The sequence below is a fragment of the Benincasa hispida genome, chromosome 2 (genome assembly GCF_009727055.1).
Source record: "Benincasa hispida cultivar B227 chromosome 2, ASM972705v1, whole genome shotgun sequence".
In the NCBI taxonomy this organism is placed as follows: domain Eukaryota; kingdom Viridiplantae; phylum Streptophyta; class Magnoliopsida; order Cucurbitales; family Cucurbitaceae; genus Benincasa; species Benincasa hispida.
Window position 1 is genome coordinate 24,593,300 of NC_052350.1, and position 21,090 is coordinate 24,614,389.

General features: G+C 31.1%; 1 protein-coding gene across 8 annotated transcripts; it reads left to right on the forward strand.

Annotated features, from left to right (window-relative positions):
* The first annotated feature begins 11,872 nt into the window (after positions 1 to 11,872).
* LOC120070881 (transcriptional corepressor LEUNIG-like) lies at positions 11,873 to 20,346 on the forward strand. 8 transcript variants are annotated; one of them, XM_039022775.1, is made up of 17 exons: positions 11,873 to 12,256; positions 13,187 to 13,284; positions 13,377 to 13,486; positions 13,704 to 13,916; positions 13,988 to 14,064; positions 14,173 to 14,248; positions 14,341 to 14,404; positions 14,552 to 14,601; positions 15,659 to 15,820; positions 16,653 to 16,778; positions 17,150 to 17,264; positions 17,381 to 17,490; positions 17,651 to 17,800; positions 17,971 to 18,126; positions 18,240 to 18,353; positions 18,934 to 19,140; positions 19,952 to 20,346. In XM_039022775.1, the coding sequence occupies exons 1-17, from the start codon at positions 12,222 to 12,224 to the stop codon at positions 20,093 to 20,095; spliced, it is 2,007 nt and encodes a 668-aa protein (XP_038878703.1). In that variant the 5' UTR covers positions 11,873 to 12,221; the 3' UTR covers positions 20,096 to 20,346. The 8 variants fall into 8 exon arrangements, with proteins under 8 accessions (XP_038878703.1, XP_038878700.1, XP_038878702.1 ...); XM_039022772.1 differs by having other exon boundaries at positions 11,875 to 12,256; positions 13,710 to 13,916; positions 15,554 to 15,820; XM_039022774.1 differs by having other exon boundaries at positions 11,875 to 12,256; positions 13,734 to 13,916; positions 15,554 to 15,820.
* The last annotated feature ends 744 nt before the right edge of the window (positions 20,347 to 21,090 follow it).

Genomic DNA, 21,090 nt, shown 5'->3' on the forward strand with positions numbered 1-21,090 from the left:
ACGAGAGAGATTATGGAAAGACGGTAAAAATTATTATTTTCATGCATTCATTCGTTTATATGGAAAGACATTATTTAAAAAAGTAATGTTTTCATGCATCCATTTTTGTTTATATGGAAAGATATTAAATAAAAACTATTGTTTTCATGCATTAATTTTCGATTATATGGAAAGACATTAAATAAAAATTATTATTTTCATGCATACATTTTCGTTTATATGGAAAGACCTTAAATAAAAACTATTGTTTCATGCATTAATTTTTGTTAGTTTATCTGGAAAGACATTGAGGGTGTGTTGATATGTGATAAAAATAGAGAGTTGAGTTGAGTTGAATTGGTAATTATTATATGGAGAGTTATATTATCTGGGGAATTAAATTGTCTGTGTTTGTTAGGCAGAGTTGAGTTAAATTGGTAATTATTATCTGTGTTTGTTGTGCAGAGTTGAATTGAGTTGGTAATTATTGTCTATGTTTGTTGTGCAGAGTTGAGTTAGAGAATCTGATGCAGTTTTTTATGAATGAGATTAGTTCTATTTGTTTTTTATTTCATTCTTTTGTTTTTTTTTTTTTTTTTTTTGTTTTATGTTTTGCTATTGTTGATTAATTTTCAAATATACATGTATTTTCTCAAATCATTTATGACATAAACTGGATAATCTCAATTTTTTTTTCTCAATTTGTAGAACATAATAGATTATTTTCATAATATTCTTTTCAAAAACTGTAATAATTCTAATTCTCTTCAATCGGTAAAACATATCAACAAAATATATTTCATATTGTTGCTCAATTAATTGGTTATATTGTATATTGTTATATTATATTGAAGGTATATATATTTCATATTGAATGTTTGTATGTATATATATCCAAAAAAAAATTCACAAAATATATGTTCTTTTCGATACTTATTGTCACACCCCGCTCCAAACCACATTTTTGCCTAGAGAAAGCGTGACTACAGCAGTTACCAACCCTTGGGCTGACTTCACTGCCTAATAACTCTTGCGGAATAACTCTGTACCAATTATAATTCATATGCAACGGAACGTCTTTAAGCCCACAATTTATTAACTTAAATAAAAATTATTGTTTGTATCCATTCATTTTGTGCAGCATAAATAGAATCACTTCAAAGGATTCTTATAAATATTCCACAAGTAGAACTTTGGAATTTGGGAAATGATATAAAATAAGGGTAGGAATTGATAAGGGATACACATTCCCTATTTAGTATAAATTTTGAAGTCTTTTAAGTACAAGAAATTGAGAATAATTTATTTTCATGCCTCCCTCATACCATGGGTTTTCTTGATTAAATTTAGAATTAATTAATTAATTTAATTAATATATGAAAATCAAATTTAGAATTTAGAAATATTATATAAAATTAAATTGTAATACCTGAATTTGACTACTCCAGTTTCATACATTAATTAATTATTTTTTAAAATATAAAGTGATTTCTAAAAAAAGAATATATATATATATATATATATATATATATATATATATATATATATATATATATATATATATATAAATTAATTTTGTTACATATAAACATACTTATTTGCAATTAAAACTATTAACTCATTAATAAATTATATGTAGCTAATTAATTATCATTATGGTTAATATTTACGAGATTATTTTTTAATAATTATTATTAGGTTATCATTAATTAATTATAATTCATTAATTTGTAATCATAAAAATGTTATATACATTTTTCAAACTAATTTTGATTGTTTTATTAATTGATAAATCATAATTATATTAAATCATCAAATTGTTCCATCAACTTGTTGGATCAACCTTAGAGGGGTGAATAGGGTTTAATTAAACTTTTTTTTCTAAATTAATCCAATTAAACTAATTAATATACTTTTTATAAATAATAAGAAAACTCAATTTATACAACAAATAAGATGACAAAAATGTGATAATTTATATTCTATCAAATTTTAGCAAATAAATAAGAACAAACTAAAACATACAATAAATTGCTTAAATTAATTGCAAAAATAAAAAGGAAAGAGTTAGAGAAGAAGACACCGTAATTTTTATAGTGGTTCGGTCAAACTCGATCTACTCCACTCCCAAGCGCCTCTAAGGAATTTGAATAAAAATCTTTCCGATCTTTCCACGAATTAGACCTCAAACGGTTGCACCACCGCTCCTTTTACGGGTTCAAGAGCAAACCCGATCCTTTCCACGGTTTAGGATCAAACCGTTACAAATGTTGGAATTTTTGAAGAACACAATACAACTCTCATACAGTGGATTTACAAGTTTAAGCACTCAACAAGTTTATCCTCACAATACAATAACACTCTCTCAAGAATAAGATGAAAAGAAAAAAAAAATTGGGAACTTAGAGAGAGCAACAATGAACTTTTGAGTTTTGGAGAATTATGAAATGTAAAATTTGTCTTTTTAAAATTTGGAGAGGAAGATGGTTTATATAGAGATGAAAAATTTTTAGAAACCACAATTAATTTGGACCTTTGGATTTTAGAAAAAGAAAAATCAATGGTGGAGATTTTAAACTAAACTAGTCGTTAGATACAAACAAAATATAATATTAAATTCATTTTCTTTTTTAAATTAATCCAAAAAATAAAAAACATACCATATGTCAAAAACTAGCCGTTAGACACAAACATAAAATAATATTAAATTTATTTTCCTTTTAATTCATTTTTATTTTTAAATTTATTCTCTTTAAAGTCAATCCAAAAATAAAAAACATATCATGTGTAAAAAAACTAGCCGTTAAGACACAAACATAAAATAATATTAAATTTATTTTCCTTTTAAATTTCTTTTTAATTTCAATTTTTTTATTTTAAATCAATCCAGAAATCAAAAGTCCATCTTATGTTAATCTGTTAATGATCCACCATTCAACCAATATGCTGCCACATGTCTACATGCAAATGATCTGGTTATGTCCACCACGGTTATTTCTCTATAAAACTTGTTTCGGTCATATCGTCTTTGTTTAGCTCCGATTTGAGTGATTTAAGAAGGTGTTGGAATCGTTGTTCCGAGCTCTATGCTATGGACATATTAAAACACTAAAGATTTTCAGTAATTAAAAATTGAGTTGTTATCATCAAACATTGATTGATTAATTAATTAAAATTAATTAATTTAAGATTAAGGGCCAAAAAGCCAACAATCTCCGATGATGACAAACCATTCAAGAAAAATAGCTTGAAATACATGTAACCATATGTAGCACATAATAAAATTCAACATATCACCATAAAGTCATTATTGAAATTTACTAAAAAATATAAATTCTCCCCCTAATTAATACAATCAAAATCATCCCTAATTAATACAATCAAAATCATAAAAAATTTATAGTATATTTTTCTTAACTTCTCCCCCTTTGGAATCATCAAAAAGAATAATTAAGAAAAATTTAGAACTACATAAATGTTTCCCTTAAAAAACATGAACATAAATTTAGCACAAATCCCCTAAGAATATTTACATAATGTTTTCCATATCTCCCCCTATCAAAATGCTTTCTAAAAGATTTAACAAGTAAAATTATAAAATCAAGAGGCATCACAACGAATAATACCGAGCTTAAGCCTATTTTTGCAAAAGTTTTCTTCATTCAAAGGCTTAGTAAAAATATCCGCTAATTGATTATTAGAGCCTATAAATTCAAGAGTAATATTATCATTTTTCACATGCTCTCTAATAAAGTGATGTCTAATATCAATATGCTTAATCCTAGAATGATGTATAGGATTTTAGTCAAATTAATAGTACTAGTATTTATCACAAAATATAGGCACATTATCAAACTTTAATTCAAAATCACAAGAGTTTGTTTCATCCAAGAATTTGAGCACAACAACTAGCAACTGCAATATTATTCGCTTCGGTAGTGGATAAGGCAAACGAATTTTACTTTTTACTAAACAAGAAACTGAAGGAACTACCAAGAAATTGACAAGTCCCATAGTACTCTTACGGTCAAGTAAACCTACTCGCAAAATCCGCATCGGAATATCCTACCAAATTAAAATTCAACATTTCTAGGATACCATAGCCTAAATCAATAGTAAATCAAAGCAAATATTTAAAAATTCTTTTAACGCATGTAAATGTGATTTTCATAGGACAAGATTGAAATCTAGCAGAAGACATACACTAAACATAATATCGGGTCTACTAGCGGTTAAATAAAGTAAAGATCCAATCATACCTCTATCCACACACTTACCTTTTTCATCCTTGTCAAGCTTAGTGGATGTGCTCATAGGAGTTTTTGCAATTTACCTACATTGAATTTGAACCTTTTGAGCAAATCCTTTGAGCAAATCCCTTGTGTATTTTTCTTGACTTATTGAAAATACCATCCTTGAGTTGTTTGATTTGGAGTCCAAGAAGAAGCTAAGTTCTCCCATCATACTCATCTCAAATTCACTATGCATACACTTAGAAAATTCTCCACACAAGATGGATTAGTAGAACAAAAAATAATATCATCCACATATATTTGTACTAAAAGCATATCATTTTCTTTAGTTTTAATAAAAAGAGTAGTACCAATTTTACCCATTTTAAATCCATTCTCAAGCAATAAATTACTAAGTCTATCATACCAAGCTCTTGGAGTTTATTTTAAGCCTTAAAGAGCCTTTTTCAACTTATAGACATGATTATGAAAATCAAAAACTTTCAAACCCCGGAGGTTGTTCTACATAAACTTCCTCCATGATATAACCATTTAAAAAATGTACTTTTCACACTCCATTTGATACAAAATGAAATTCTTATAAGAAGCAAAAGCAAACAGCTTCTAATCTAGCAACGGGTGCAAAATTTTTTCATAATCTATTCCTTCCTCTTCACAATAACCTTGAGCTACAAGTCTAGCTTTATTTCTAATGATATTTCCATTTTCACTCCATTTTATTTCTAAAGACCCATTTAGTTCCAATTATAGAAGCATGAGAGGGTCTAGGGACTAACTCCCAAACTTTATTCCTTTCAAATTGATTTAATTCTTCTTGCATAGCTAAAATCTAAAATTCATTCATTTCGGCATCTTTTAAAAAAATTTGGTTCAATTTGAAGAAATAAAAGCAAGATTATTAAACATAGTAAGAGAGGAACGATTTTTAACACCTTGTTCGGGATCACCAAGAATTAATTCTTTGGGATGGGAAGGACATACCTCAACTCTTTAAACATGGATGAAGAACCAACTTCGTTCTTTTCAATTAAGCTCCCTCTTGCTTACTTAAAACAATTTTCTTGCCTTTGTCACTAACAAGTAAATCTCCAAATTTCTTCTAAAACATCACTATAAATAGGCTCATTAGAAATAACATTGCAAGATTCATCAAATACTACATGCATAGATTTCTCAATTACTAAACTTCTTTTATTGAAAACTCTATAAGCTTTACTAGTAGAGGAATAGCCAAGGAAAATACCAACATCCGTCTTAGAATCAAAATTTTCAAGTTTTTCTTTGTTATTCAAAAATAAAACATTTTGCAATCAAAAACTTTGAAATAACAATATTTGGAATTTTGTTATGCCAAAATTTATAAGGAGTTTTATCCAAAGAAGATCTAATTAAAACTCTATTTAAAAACATAAAAGCGATGTTAACGGCTTCTGCCCAGAAGTATGTAGGTAAACCATACTCATGCAACATTGATCTAGCAAATTCTTGCAAAGTGTGATTTTTTCTTTCAACTACACCGTTTTGTTGAGGAGTTCTTTGGAGCGGAGAAATTATGAGAAAAACCATTTTCTTCACAAAAGTTTCAAAAGCATTGCTATCAAATTCTCCTCCATGATCACTCCTAATTTTAGAAATCAAAAATCCTTTTTTATTTTGAACTCTTTTTACAAAAACTAGAAAAGCTTTTCAAAGCATCATCCTTATGTTTTAGCATCAAAACCCAAGTAAATCTTGAAAAATCATCAACTATCACAAAGGCATAGTAGTTCCCTCCAAAATTAGCAATTCTAGAAGGGCCAAATAAGTCCATGTGTAATAGTTGAAGGGGTCTAGTTGTAGAGATTACATTTTTAGATTTTGAAAGAGAACTTAGTTTGCTTACCTATTTGACAAGCCATCACAAACTTTGTCTTTTTTCAATTTAAATTTGGGAAGACCTCTAACCAAAGAATTCTTGGAAATATTTGAAATTAAGTGCATGCTAGCATGCCCTAGTCTTCTATGTCATAACCAAAAATCATTATGCAAAGCCGATAAACATTTTATCATTAATAGGACAATCATTCAAATCAATAATATAAACATTTTCATCTCTATTTCCAACAAATATAACTTTCTATCACTAGCATTTTCAATGATGCAATTTTTTTTATCAAACACAACTCTAAAAGTCTTATCACACAATTGACTAATACTAAGTAAATCGTGCTTCAAACCATCAACCAAAAGTACATTTTTAATTAAAAATAGAAGATTCATTACCTATACTACCTTTACCAATTATTTTACCTTTCTTGTTATCACCAAAGGTTACAAGACCTCCATCCTTTTTGGAGAGAGAGACAAACTTGGATGGGTCCCCATCATGTGCCTCGAGCAACCACTATCCAAGTACCACTTGTTTTTTCTTAGAGGCTTTCAAACAAACCTACAAACCCAAATATTCAAGTTTGATTCTTTGGTACCCACACTTGTTTGGGTCCTAGATGGTTAGCATTGAACAAACGTGGAATCCATTTCATTTTAGCATAGATATTTAAGGCATTGGGATTTAGACAGTAACAAGAATAAGTTGTATGTACAAACTTGCCACAATGAGAAACAAACAACATTATGCAAAGATTTATCTCTTACAACAAATTTATGCACTCTACTTTCTTGGAGAAATTATTCTTTGGAGCATTGTGAAACTTTGCCCTTTGAGAAAATTTCTTCTTGGAGAAGTAGTATGAGCCATTATTTCAATTTAAAACACTTAGGTCTAATATGGCCTTCAACACCACAATAATGACATATAGGCACAAAGTTAGATTTAACATGCTTAGACACAACCTTAGGCATATTAAGCTTAGACATATTATGAGATGCTTTAACAAAGATAGTTTTTAGAACTTGAAGGAGTAGAACATTCATCAATATAGCCTAAACCTCTTTTATCACCAAAAGGCTTGTCTACTTCAATTATCTTGTCTAATCTTTGAAGCACCTATTATTCAACTCTTTAATAGATTCTTTAGCCTTATCAAGTTCTTGCAAAACACTAAATTCCTTTTCTTTGAGTAATTTAATCAAATTATCTTTTTCACAACTATCATGCTCAAGAAATTTAACTTTGTCAAAGCAAACATTTTTTCTCATCGCAATCAAAAGCATGCTTGTCACAAGAGATATTCATTTCATCAATATGCATAGCATCATGCTCATTCTCTTTTAAGTAAGCAATTTCTTCAAGTAAAGATTTATTTTTATTAGATAAAAACATTGTATTTCTTTTTAAGCACAACATAACTTAGAACTAAGCTTTTCTAAATCATTTGCATATTTTCAAAAGTTTCATACAATTCATTATAAGAAAGAGGTTCTAGAGTTACCTCATCATTTTGTTCATCCTCTTTGTCACTATAGCCATGAAGCAAAAATTGGCCATCTTCTCATTATCACTCCCACTTTCGCTTTCATCGCTATCATCCCAAGTAGCTTTCATTGCTTTCTTCTTGATTTCTTGGATGATTTGAGAAAAGGACAATCGGTTCTAATATGACCCGGCTTCTTGCATTCAATAGCATATTACCTCATCCTTTTTTCTTTTGACTTTTTGACTCTTTTTGGTTGGAGAGATGCTTCTTGAATTGCTTCTTTCTCTTGATGAAGTTCTTCTATACTTACGTGAAAGATAGGCAACATTCATCTTCATCAAGGTCATTTTCATCTTGGGAGTCAACTTCTAAAGAGATGGTCCTTTAAAGCTATACTCTTTCTTCTTTTTCTTACGCCATCCTCCATGTTTTTCTTGATCTTTATCTCATGCGTCAACAACGAGCCCATGAGTTCATCAATGGAGAGAGATTTGAGATCCTTTGCCTCTTGAATGGCGGTGACTACTTGGGATGATAGCGATGAAAGCGAAAGTGGGAGCCCTAAACAATTTAGGCAAATACCACAATAGCTTGAGAAGATAAAGAAGCTATTCAGGGCCAAAAATACCATTTGTCCCAAGTCCTTTGAAAGTGAATGAGTTCATCAATGGAGAGAGATTCATTTTCAATTGCTTAGGCAAATACCACAATAGCTTCTTTATCTTCTCAAGATTTGAGTACTTTTTCCCAAGTCCTTCTAAAGCATTGACAATGTTAATAAATCTAATGAACATATCGGAAATAGCTTCATTTTCATCAATTTTAAACATTTCATATTGATGAACTAACATGTCAATCTTTGTTTCTTTTACTTGACTAGTTCCTTCATGAGTAATTTCCAATTTATCCCATATCTCTTTAGCGGTTTTGCAAATAGACACTCTATTATATTCAACTTCATTCAAAGCACAAAATAAGCAATTAATAGCTTTGGCATTTAAAGATCATGTTTTCTTTTCATTTATTGATCATTCCTCCTTAGGTTTTATAGTGCTAACACCATCAACATCTTTTGTTGAAATTTTAAAACCTTCCTCAACAATATCCAATAAATCATAATCAATAGAAAGCAAGAAAAATCTCATTCTATTTTTTCAATAACTATAATTAGTACCATTAAACAAATGAGGCTTTGTAATAGATTGACTATCGGTAAAAGGGATAAAACCTAAAGTTGTCATAGCTCAAAAATAATTAAGTTTATCAAGAAATAAATATTTCAAGAAGAACAAACCACTCTGATACCAATTGTTGGATTAATATGGAAACCCTAGAGGGGGTGAATAGGGTTTAATTAAACTTTCTTTTCTAAATTAACCCAATTAAACTAATTGATACACTTTTTATAAATAATAAGAAAAATTCAATTTATGAAACAAATAAGATGACAAAAATGTGGTAATTTAATTATATCAAATTTTAGTAAATAAATAAGAACAAACTAAAACATACAATATATTGCTTAAATTAATTGCAAAAATAAAAAAGGAAAGAGTTAGAGAAGAAGACACCGTAATTTTTATAGTGGTTTGGTCAAACTCGATCTACTCCACTCCCCAAGCGCCTCTTGGGAATTTGAATAAAATCTTTCCGACTCTTTCCACGAATTAGACCTCAAACGGTTGCACCACCGCTCCTTTTACGGGTTCAAGAGCAAACCTGATCCTTTCCACGGTTTAGGATCAAACCGTTACAAATGTTGGAATTTTTGAAGAACACAATACAACTCTCACTAGAGTGGATTTACAAGTTTAAGCACTCAACAAGTTTATTCTCACAATACAATAACACTCTCTCAAGAATAAGATGAAAAGAAAAAAAAAATTGGGAACTTAGAGAGAGCAACAATGAAACTTCTGAGTTTTGGAGAATTATGAAATGTAAATTTTGTTTTTTTTTAAAATTTGGAGAGGAAGATGGTTTTATATAGAGATGGAAAAATTTTTAGAAACCACAATTAATTTGGACCATTCGGCTTTGGAAAAGAAAAATCAATGGTGGAGATTTTAAACTAAACTAGTAGTTAGATACAAACAAAATATAATATTAAATTTCTTTTCTTTTGAAATTCATTTTCTTTTTAAAATTAATCCAAAAAAAAAAAAAAAACATACAATGTGTCAAAAACTAGCCGTTAGACACAAACATAAAATAATGTTAAATTCATTTTCTTTTTAAATTTATTCTCTTTAAAGTCAATCCAAAAATATATACCATGTGTAAAAAAAACTAACCGTTAGACACAAATATAAAATAATATTAAATTTATTTTCCTTTTAAATTTCTTTTAAATTTCAATTTTTTTTATTTTAAATCAATCCAAAAATCAAAAGTGATATGTTAATCTCTTAATGATCCACCATTCGTTGCCACATGTCTACATACAAATGGTCTGGTTATGTCACGTCATCCACCACGTTATTTTTTCTATAGACTTGTTTCGGTCATATCGTCTTCGTTTTAGCTCCGATTTAAGTGATTCAAAAGGTATTGGAATCGTTGTTCCTCTACTCTATGGACATATTAAAATACTAAGATTTGCAGTAATTAAAATTTGAGTTTGTTATCATCAAAACATTGATTAATTAATTAATTAAAATTAATTAATTTGAGATTAAGGGCCAAAAAGCCAACAAAACTATGTAATCATGTAACTTTAGTTATAAATTATCCATTTTACAAATACTTGTAAGTAATAACTTACTTAGTTAATATTATTATTTGATAATGAAATAATTAATTTTACTCAAAACTTTTAATTGAATTTATTGTTTATCAAAAAATCTATTAAAACTTTATAGAAGTGTCATGATTAATTTTATAAATTACATACAAGTATAATTACACTATTTAAGCATGAATGGACGATGGACGACAACGACACACGTGTGGGGAAATATCTTTTACTCCTACTCTTATCACTTTTACAAAACCACTACAAGCCCCTAGAAGTGGTCTTATATACCCTCTAACCACTCTTTAATTCTCCAATGTGGGACAAGTAAAAAATGCAACTCCCCTACTCCCCTATAATTGTAGGGGAGTTAATTGATTAAAATTAAAATAGCTTATTTAATTTGATTAAATCAAATAATAATTTATTTATTATTTTATTTAATTAATCAAATATAACATATTTAACTAAATATATATTTAAATCATATTCAAATATAATTTTCTCTCATGACCTAAAGTTTTTATAGCAATTTCATTTACATTAACCTTTAACCTATAATTTTAATATGAATCTCATCCATATTATTTAGCTTATAGTTTTAACATGAATCTCATTCATATTATTTAATCTCTCATATTATATAGTTTAATTTTGAATATAAAGTCATCAGACTTCTTATTCTGCTAGTCTACCTTAGCCTCGGCTTGGCCTCAGATCTGCTCTCTTGGCCTCGTCCCCTGAAGGACAAGGCTTTGTTTTGTCAATACACCTCTTTGATACGTTTCCGACATTCTCTACATTGCTTCAACTAGTTGTCACCACTCCGTAGTTTGTTTTGACCTCCCTTTAAAAGGGCTTTTCCTTCCTTTTGGGAACTATTGTTCCTCATCTAAGTTATCTTCAAATAATTTCAGGATTTGTCCCAAATCGCTCTCCATGCCGTTAATCTTCTTTTTTAGAGCCACAATTTTCTCCTCTTCCTCTGCCTTTGGTGGTTGAAGCAGAAACAGGCTTTGAATAGGCTAATTATTTTTTAATTGGCTGACAGTTCTTCGGAACAACCTTTCTTGGTAAGAATCCTTCTTCTCTTAATTATTCGATAACGCATGTTTTCCACAAACGACGCCAAATGATAAAATCGAATTCACTTGCTATCATGTGCTGCCAATGGTAAATTTGTAATTTAGTGAAGAAATTATCTACAAAATAATCAAGGATAAGATATCCCATTATCTAAATTACAAAATTGGTCAATAGCCTCTCTATTTAGCAATTTAACATATTTCTTTAAATTATCAATTTAAAAAAAGTTTGAAAAAAAATCGTGTTTTATTAAAATCTTCTAGAAGCACATAAGCATACATAAAACTCAATCAATCAAATTTCTAATTAAAGTTCAAACTAAAACTTTCCCATTTTACATTTTAAAAAAATATTCTTTTTTTTTCTATAAAGAAGTTAAACCTAAATAGACTCGATAATTAAAATGGCAGGATCAAATATGTAGTTTCACATAAATAAAATTGGCCCACCATGGAAGTGAAGAAACTTAGGCAGCAAGCTATAATATAGGCACACTAATAACAAGCCGCTTTTCGTGTCAAAAAAAAAAAAGAAAAAAAGAAAAGAAAAGAAAAAGAAGCCATTTTCATGGAGCAATTATGCGTGTCAATGGGCTTAGCGCAGCAGCAGCGCAATGGTGAAATGAATGAGGGATGGAAGAAAGAGGAATCCGACTAAAACCCATTTTTCAATTGTTTATATTCCTTCAAAAAGCGCTTTCCAAACCCCTTTTCTCGAAACCCAAGAGAGATTTTCTGAGTATTATTATTTGTCGACTGGAACTCTTGCTCGAGGACTTCTCTTGTTCCTGCTGGAGCAAATAATACTGTAATCATGTCCCAAGCTATGTTAGACGATGTTCATAAAATGCAAGTACAATGCACCTGAGTTCTACTGTTGCAGTACCATATTCCATGTTTTTTATTTTCTTTGATTTGTTCTTTTGTCTTTGTGCTTCGTTGAATCTTTATGAGCTTCATTCAAGAGTATAAACTTTTGATTTTATATGGTGGGGTTTGTTTTCTACTGATTCAGATGTCGTATTATGGCTTCCTCTGGCTCTGCCCTGTATTAGACCAAGGAACTCGTTTTGCACCCATTTTGAATATTTATTTGTTGGCCTTTTGAAAAGGGCATTTCGCCCATTCTATTTTGTTTTTTGTTTTTTTCCCTTTCTTTGTGGAGATGGGTTTCGAATCTACTCAATAATGGCTGACCATTTGTTGGCTGCCTCTTGAACACTCGATTCCACCTGGTATTGTTCTGTTCTTGAAGTCTGTGCTCTCATCGCTTTTGAGGGATAACCTTTTTGGTTGGTTTGTTTGCTTGTTGAGTTGGTGGGTACTTTGGAGCTCTAAGGTTCCTAGGCATCAGAGGACTAAACGACTTGTAACAGTACTCGAGACTTTTCATCTTGCTGTTTGACATGAAGTTTCTGTTTCTTTTCTGTGAACGTGTAGAAATATTAATTTGGAACTATAGTATTATATATTTATATGTTATTGGCAGTCGACCAGTGAATGAGTTCTTATGATGAGAGACAAATAACAGTGATGCATATCTTAAAATGATTAAACATAAGAGGTGAGGAATTTGAACAACAGTTTGTTGTTTCAGTAAACGAGAGTATAGAATATATTATTGCTGAAACTGATAAGACTCTTTCGTTCAACCTGTCAGTTTTATTTTTTTATTTAATCTCATACTTCTGCCGGGAGAGTTTTTTTTTTTTTTTTTTTTTTTTTTGCAATGTGTTCTTTTAATCTTTCCGGGGTTTATTCTTATTCTTTTGGATATAGGCTGGATGCTTATATCTATGATTACCTCTTGAAGAGAAAACTATATGCTTCTGCAAGGTCTTTTCTGGCTGAAGGAAAAGTTTTTATGAATCCAGTGGGTACGAATCACTGTAATTTAAACTCAATGTATCTACTGACTTCCATATATCCCTAGATTAATTTGCCATCTCTTTTGAATTCCATTATGTAGCTTTTGATGAGCCGCGTGGTTTCCTTTTGGAATGGTGGTCTGTGTTCTGGGATTTATTTATTGCCCGCATAAATCCGGATCACTCAGAAGCTGCGGCATCTTACATCAAGGTTCATTTTCTATTGAGATTTTAGCTGAATGAATTCCCCTCCGAGTATTCCACGTAGAGGAAGAATACTGCATTAGACAAAATAATAGAACTAAGTTGTTATGATGTCAAATCCCTTATAAAATGCTTCGTTCATATCTTGATCTGTGATAAATGGCATGATATATGATATTGGATAAGTATTTCATGAAATTTTGATTTTATTTTGGATATGATAGTCTCAGATGATGAAGAATGGAAATTTGCAGCTACAGCAACAATATTTTTTACAGAAGACTCAGCAGAGTACTACTCCAACTGCTAACAGGTTGGTTTCGAACAATTCACTCAATATACAGAATTCTTCAGTTGCAAATAAAATAGCTGCAAAAATGTATGAGAATTATACACTCCCTATTCAAAGAGATACACTGGCCAATGTTCTCCCAAAGGTATTCTCGAAGATCTCAATGTAATTTAATTTTCGCATTTTTCCTTGGTATTTAAGTAAATATTCTTGCAGAAAAGATTCCTCAAGCATGTAAGCCACCCTCCAGCCTCAATATTTGGAGCAGCTGCCATGAATGCTCAGCTTCTAAGGTGTCTCTTGTCACATTTTGGGTCCTGTTATGTTTGTTTTATTCTTACATGTATACTTACTACTTTTAAATGTTTCATGTTTATTGTACTTGAACATTGGATTTCTAGCCAGAGCCAAACACCTGGGAACAGTTCAACAAGCATTGATACTCAATATCGGAGTCAACAGCTTCCAGGGTCCAAAGTAATTATCACTAAACAATGAAAATATGTTGTTTCCTCTTTTTCTCATATTCTCAGATGTAACATTTTATTATGTCACCTGTGTTGAAACAGAAATTGAAAGGTGAGATGAAGTCAACTATGAACTCCAGAGTTAGCACGGCGGAAGGAATTGCTGGTATTCTTTTTTTGAACTATATACATATAGGAAATTTCTTAGTTGGTTGATACATTCCTTCATCTCAAACAACAACCAACCCCACCCCCCCACCACCACCACCACAAGGATTCCTTAATTCATTATGATGCTTTCTTGGTTCTTCAGGATCAAACCAGGGTACTAGTCATTTGCCTTTTAATGGAGGACCTTCAACTGTACGTATTCAAACTCTATGCTCGTGAATTAGATGCATTCTCCTTGTACCGATTGTTGTATTCCTTGCTTTTAGAACTTGAAGAACCTTATTCAGTAAGCATGATGTTCCATTTCAAAACCTATTGGCAAGACAAAAAGTAATCAATGTATTTTATAATGAGTGTGAGGTTTCTCTATTTCTTTAATGTGGAATCCTAAATCTCCCCCCTAAAGATGGTGCCTCTTTGAGTTCTCCATTCTTGAATCGGATCCCACTTCTTTCTTTGGACTGAATATACTTATTTGAACTTCATGGGTTCTGATACCATAATAGATAAACATGAAGTTCTATTTCAAATTCAATTGATAATGAGAGGAGTAACCCATGTATCATATAAAGAATGTGAGGTCTCTCCATTTTTTCAATGTGGGATCCTCGACAAACTTGTATAAATGTTTATCAGAGAATGTAAGTTAGGAAAAAATCAGCATTCATGTATTTTCTCAAGAAGAATATTTGATTTAGAGTTGTCAGTGTAAGTTGCATAAAGAGGCATGTATTTAGTCCCTCAGATGAAGATGAGGCTATAAGGAATAAATCTCTTTTAGTCGAAACCCATATTGTGACTAGCATTTGCTACTGCCAGATAAACCAATTTAAAAATTGGATCCATACGAGCTATGGCCCTCAGCTGCTCAAATACAAAATCAACTTGTTCATTTATGTTATTTCATAGATCTGGGAAATCTTGCTGACCACTTGGTAGGGATCTCGTCTTAAGTCTTTGACAAGTATGCAAGAGAAATGCATAAAGGAAAAGAGAAAAATGATATTTTTCCTTTTTTCCAAAAAGTTAAATAACAGTCAGTTTTTTAGTGGTAGTGATTCCTGCGGAATATTCAAGAAATAAGTGTTCATAAATTAATATGATTGTGATTTATGTCCTTTCTGATTAATTTTACCGCCTGTAGGGATTGAATCCTCTAAGCTTGGGGCAACTGCAGCAACCCAAGTCATTCATCCAATTACTTCATACTTCCAATAGATCTCAGCTGGAGCATCCATTTATGTTTCAGGCAGCTCAAAGCTTGGGAGTACCTTCTGCCAATGCGGCATTTATAAGACCGGTAGTGCCTTTAAGTCAAAATCTGAATACAGGGAAGGATAGCCAATTATGTTCTATTGATGTGTCTGATGTTGATTCAATGGCATCAGTTTGTCATCCTGCTTTGGCACATGTAAGTGCTGATATGCTGATCAAGATATCTATCTTTTTTTGTTTGATTAAACTAAGTTTCATACATCTTAGTCCCAATACTTTCAAATTTAATCTCCATACTTTTAATAAATCTTAAAATTAGTCCTAATTGTCAACCTTGTTAAATTTTGAATAAGTTTCCAAAATTTACGAGGGAAAGACTAGTAGGGTCTTTACTTTTCTTTTTTGGAGAAGTTAATTATAAACTAATATGAGGGACTAATTTTAAGATTTATTGAAAGTACAACTCAATTTGGACATTTTAAAGTACAAAAAATCAAGTTTCAAATTACAGAGACTAAAATGATATTTTACCCCTTGTCTTTTCAATGTGATTGGAGTAGAATCTTCCTTCTCATGTTTTATTTTTTATTTTTCTATTTCTTGGAAGCATGCGGTGTTTTTAATGCTCTTTTTGATGTGTTTTCAGTGTTCAGTTTTTTAACTGATAATCACGAGTTCTTGAATTGTTAATTAACATTTTGATGATATTTACAATAACCTAAGCAAAGCTTCAGAACTCAAACGAATTTTTTCGGTCATTGTTTCTTTAACTTGGCTACTAAGATTAGAAAATTGCTTTTGGAACTATGAATTTTCTAGCAATCAGGCTTGGGCCTCCCTTATGTGTTTATCAAGTGTTTCTTCTTTTTTTTTTTTTTCTTCCCCCCCCCCCCCCCCCCCCCAAAGAAAATATCTGTGGTCGATAACATTCTCAACCAGTTTCGAGTCGCTTTAAAGAAAATATCTGTGGTTAATACAGCAGCAATGACTAAAGATTGATAACTAAAAGGTAGCAACAATTCTTGCAGCATCCAGTTTTGAGTCAACATTCTCAGAATTCAAATCACATAATTCAGCAGCAAGATAAATTGGCCGATTCAGGGATCACAAATGTTGATGGCTATACGTCCAATAACTTTCAGGTTAATAATCAGGTTGACAAAGTTACACATTTGTGTTTCCAAATGATATTGATACGCATTACCTTCTTGTCCACTAGATGTATATGTTCTTTGATTCCTGCACTGCATGGCTGAATACACAACTCTATCTCTCTCTATTCTTTTACTCAAAATTAGAGTTGTACTTTTTATGAAGTAGTAGCCTATAGTGAAAAGTTTTTGCTAGAAAAGGTACCATATTGATATATAAAGGAAGTTTGTCATACGAGTCTTAAGTCTTTTCTACTCAGCCACCTGAAATCTTCTGGTTGCGAATTCTGAGTATTTTCCTCATTGATACTACTGATGAATCTAATTAGCATAAACAACTGAAAAGAGAACAATAATGACTTAACACATGGCAGGCTGATATGGACGGTCTCATGGATGATGGAGCATTAGATGATGTGGAGTCTTTCCTATCTCCTAAGGAATCAGACGAGAGATATAATGTAGGTCTGTTATCTGACTCTACCAAAGGTATGATGAACTCTTTAAGGATCAGAGATTATCTCAAGAGACTGTAATTGTAATTTGATCGAGGAAATGCAGTCTAATATTTTTCATCCTTATTCTAACCTTTCTTGTAACTGAAGGCCTCACACTGAAGGAAATTCGTGTAATTCCTGCAAATACAAGAAAAGTTGAATGCTGCTGCTTCTCATCTGATGGAAAACTATTTGCTAGTGGTGGGAGTGACAAAAAGGTTAAGCATATTCATATTAAGTGGGTTATCAAAATTATTAAATCTCTTACAGTTCAAACTTTTAATGTTCTTGATCATTTGTCAAGTACGTTGCCATGTTGATATATGTAAGTATGTATGTTTAGTTTCTAGGATATTTCTCAACAATTTTATGGTGCAGGCTACAGTGTGGTGCACAAAGTCCTTTAAGGTGAGGTCTACACTTGATGAACATTCACAATGGATAACTGAAGTTTGCTTTAGTCCAAGGACATTAAAGGTCGCAACATCTTCAGCTGACAGGACTGTCAAGGTTTGGGATGTTGATAATGTAAGTGAGCAAGCTTTTTTCATCTAATGGCCTTAATCCATTATATCTTGTATTATTATTGTCTGACAATTGCCTACAATATTCTTAAGTTAAGTAGAGAACAATAATTTTTCTTTGGTAAGCTTTTAAGGATAATGACTCTTTCTACTTGGCGCTGGGACATCTTACAGCATGGCCAATCACTTCGGACTTTTACTGGACATTCTACTGGAGTCACATCATTGGACTTTCATCCTAGTAAAGATGATCTCATTTGCTCTTCTGATATTAGTAGCGAGATTAGGTACTGGAGCATTAAGAACGGCAGTTGTGTTGGCATTTTCAAGGTATAAATTCAAACTCATGCTCTAATTTTGATTTCTTCATATTAAACTGTACCTTGTATTTATTTATAAAAACATCACCCTCAGCATGGTAATATGTTTGACAACTAAATCAGGGTGGTGCAACAAAGTTGAGGTTTCAACCGAACAATGGAAGAATGCTTGCTGCAGCAGTGGGAAATGTTGTTTCCATAATTGACGTAGAAACCCAAGTTTGCATTAAATTACAGGTTTGTTGATGTAAAGTTTACTCATTTAAGTTTCCTTATAGACTTATAAATCAAATTTTAGGATATGTACATCAGTAACAACTAGATTACGCCTTTCATGGGCTGTTTACTTATTTATTAAATTGTGAATTTATAAGAATTTTTTTTTCGATATGTAGACTTGTTCATTTATTGACTGTTTAGGGTGATCTGGAAATTATCGAAACGAGAACATGAATGAGTATTTCCTGTTTAGTTTTGTCTTGATTTACGACTAGTTGACTACCCTCGCAACTAGAGGAAGTAACAAGGCTATGCATAATGTATTTTCAATTCATTGTTCACATACCAATCAAGTTTGATTTCATAATCATCAAATCGTTGAGACCTTGTAGACAATTGAAGAGGGAGCAAATTATGACGTATGCTCCATAAATGGAATCTTTAGCGAGTATAATTTAGTCATTGAAATATGGTCGACCTTTAATAGTAGTCCTGGTCAATGTCTCATTGTTTTAGCTTCACCTCAATCCCCAAAGTAGCGGCGCTGGCGCACCATCCATGCAACCCCTCCTTTGAACTTTCTGATTTTCCATTTCAGGGTCACAAAAGTCAAATTCATTCTGTATGCTGGGATCCATCTGGTGAATATCTGGCATCAACCAGTGACGACGTAGCTAAAGTATGGAAATTTGGTTCTGGCAGCAAAGGAGACTGCATTCGTGAGTTGAACTGTAATGGAAACACATTTCATACCTGTGTTTTTCATCCCACCAATACTTCTGTTTTGATCATTGGATCTCATGAGGTTAGTCGCTGCTATTTAATTTCACATGCTATTTTGTTAACTCTTCAGTGAAAAATTGGCAATATCCTCTGGAAGCAAAGAATACATCTATAATGCTTTGGTCCTTAAAAGCCACTTCAAGATGTTTCATTCTTTCAGTCTTATATTGAACTTGGGCAATAGAGAATTCTGCATGACTTAAGCCTAAGCTGAGCTTTTAATGTTTCGGGAGTGTTTGGCCCCCAACTTTAAGTGAGTGTTTCCAATTATTATAACCCACTCCATGTTTGGAGCTCCAATTATAATAGTGGGTGTTTCCAACTTTTATAACCTACGATAACTACAATATTACTATTTCAAATCCCTCTTTGTTACAATGTTTACTATTTGTTACCGTGTTTACTATTTTCTACTCATCTTTCTCTTTTCCTCTTTGTTACGGGGTTTACTATTTTCTACCCATACTAAAATAGTTTGTGCCCCATTATAACCTATACTAAAATAGTATGCACCCAAACACAGACTATTATAACTTACAGACTATTATACCCACAGACTATATTGACCACTGACTATAATAACTAACTCGGAGTCCCAAACACTCTATCAGTGTTGAAGTTCTATTATTTTTATGCATTGTTGCTTGCAATTTCTAATTCAACTGGGCAGGTGGAAACATGTCATGACGCCATTACAAGATAACTTGACAAATGCTCTAAGATTACCTGATATAATTCCAATTGAATTTGCACTTTCTGTCTTCTGATATTAATTAACATCAAAGTTTTAACGTTAAGATTGTTCTGTTTTAAATGGAATTGTTGGTTTCCAGTCACTGGAGCTTTGGGACATGACGAAAAACAAGACAAGGACACTGCATGCTCATGAGAAGTTGGTATCAGCCTTGGCTGCATCAAATGTTACTGGTTTAGTTGCTTCGGCAAGTCACGACAATTGTGTCAAGCTCTGGCAGTAACGAAATCGATGAGCTCTCTTCTCCAACCAAAATACCATCCTAAAATCGTATGTTGTTGTTCGATAACCATATATCTCAGTCATTTTTGTTGTTTTTCATTTACTTGTTTGTATTTAGGTAGTGACAAACTACAACCAAAAGTAATGTTTCTGTAAGGACAATGGCAGAAGATGTCCTTTTTTTAGTATACTGTAAAAAGGAAAGCAAAAAAGCTAATGGAACACAAATCTCTAGACAGCTTCGGACAGCCATGGCTGATGTTCCTCAACCATACAACTCTTGCTGTATGTGCTTTTTGAAATGGTTTACACAATCTCTTCAAATGAAGATGTTCATTATCATTCTTAAATCTGTCTACTGAACAAAAATTAGTAGTGAAGATTTACTTTTTTGAATGATTTAAATTTTTGCACAATGTTCTCTAGTTTGGCTCTCATTAAACACACAAACCTAATTTCTGTCTATTACAAGCCAGTTTTTTTTTTTTTTTTTTTTTTTAGTACTTGATATTCACATCTAATCATGTATTATAAAAATCAAGTCAAGTTTTAAAAAACCCATTAACTTAAAAATATTTAAAAAATGATTTCATTTTTGTTATTTAAATTAGTTTTACAAAATTAAATTAAAAAAAATAATTAATTTAAATAAAAGTAATTTTAATTAAACTTTTTAATTAAAATAATATTAATTTAATATTTGAATATTAAATTAATAAAATGTCAATTTCACCAATAAATCAATTTTATATTTAAATCATAATTTAAATACTAATTAATTTTTCAATTTTGTTTAATTTCAATTAAATTAAACGTTTTTTAATTGTATCATATACAATCAATCGAAAACCTAAAAAAGATTTTGAACATTTCAAATTCATAACCCTAATCTCATACATCAATACTCAATTTTTTATTCCAATTTAATGAGCTAGTAGAGGGACCTAATTGACTTACAAATCATGAGCTCCAACGATTTGTAGTTAATTCGTTAAA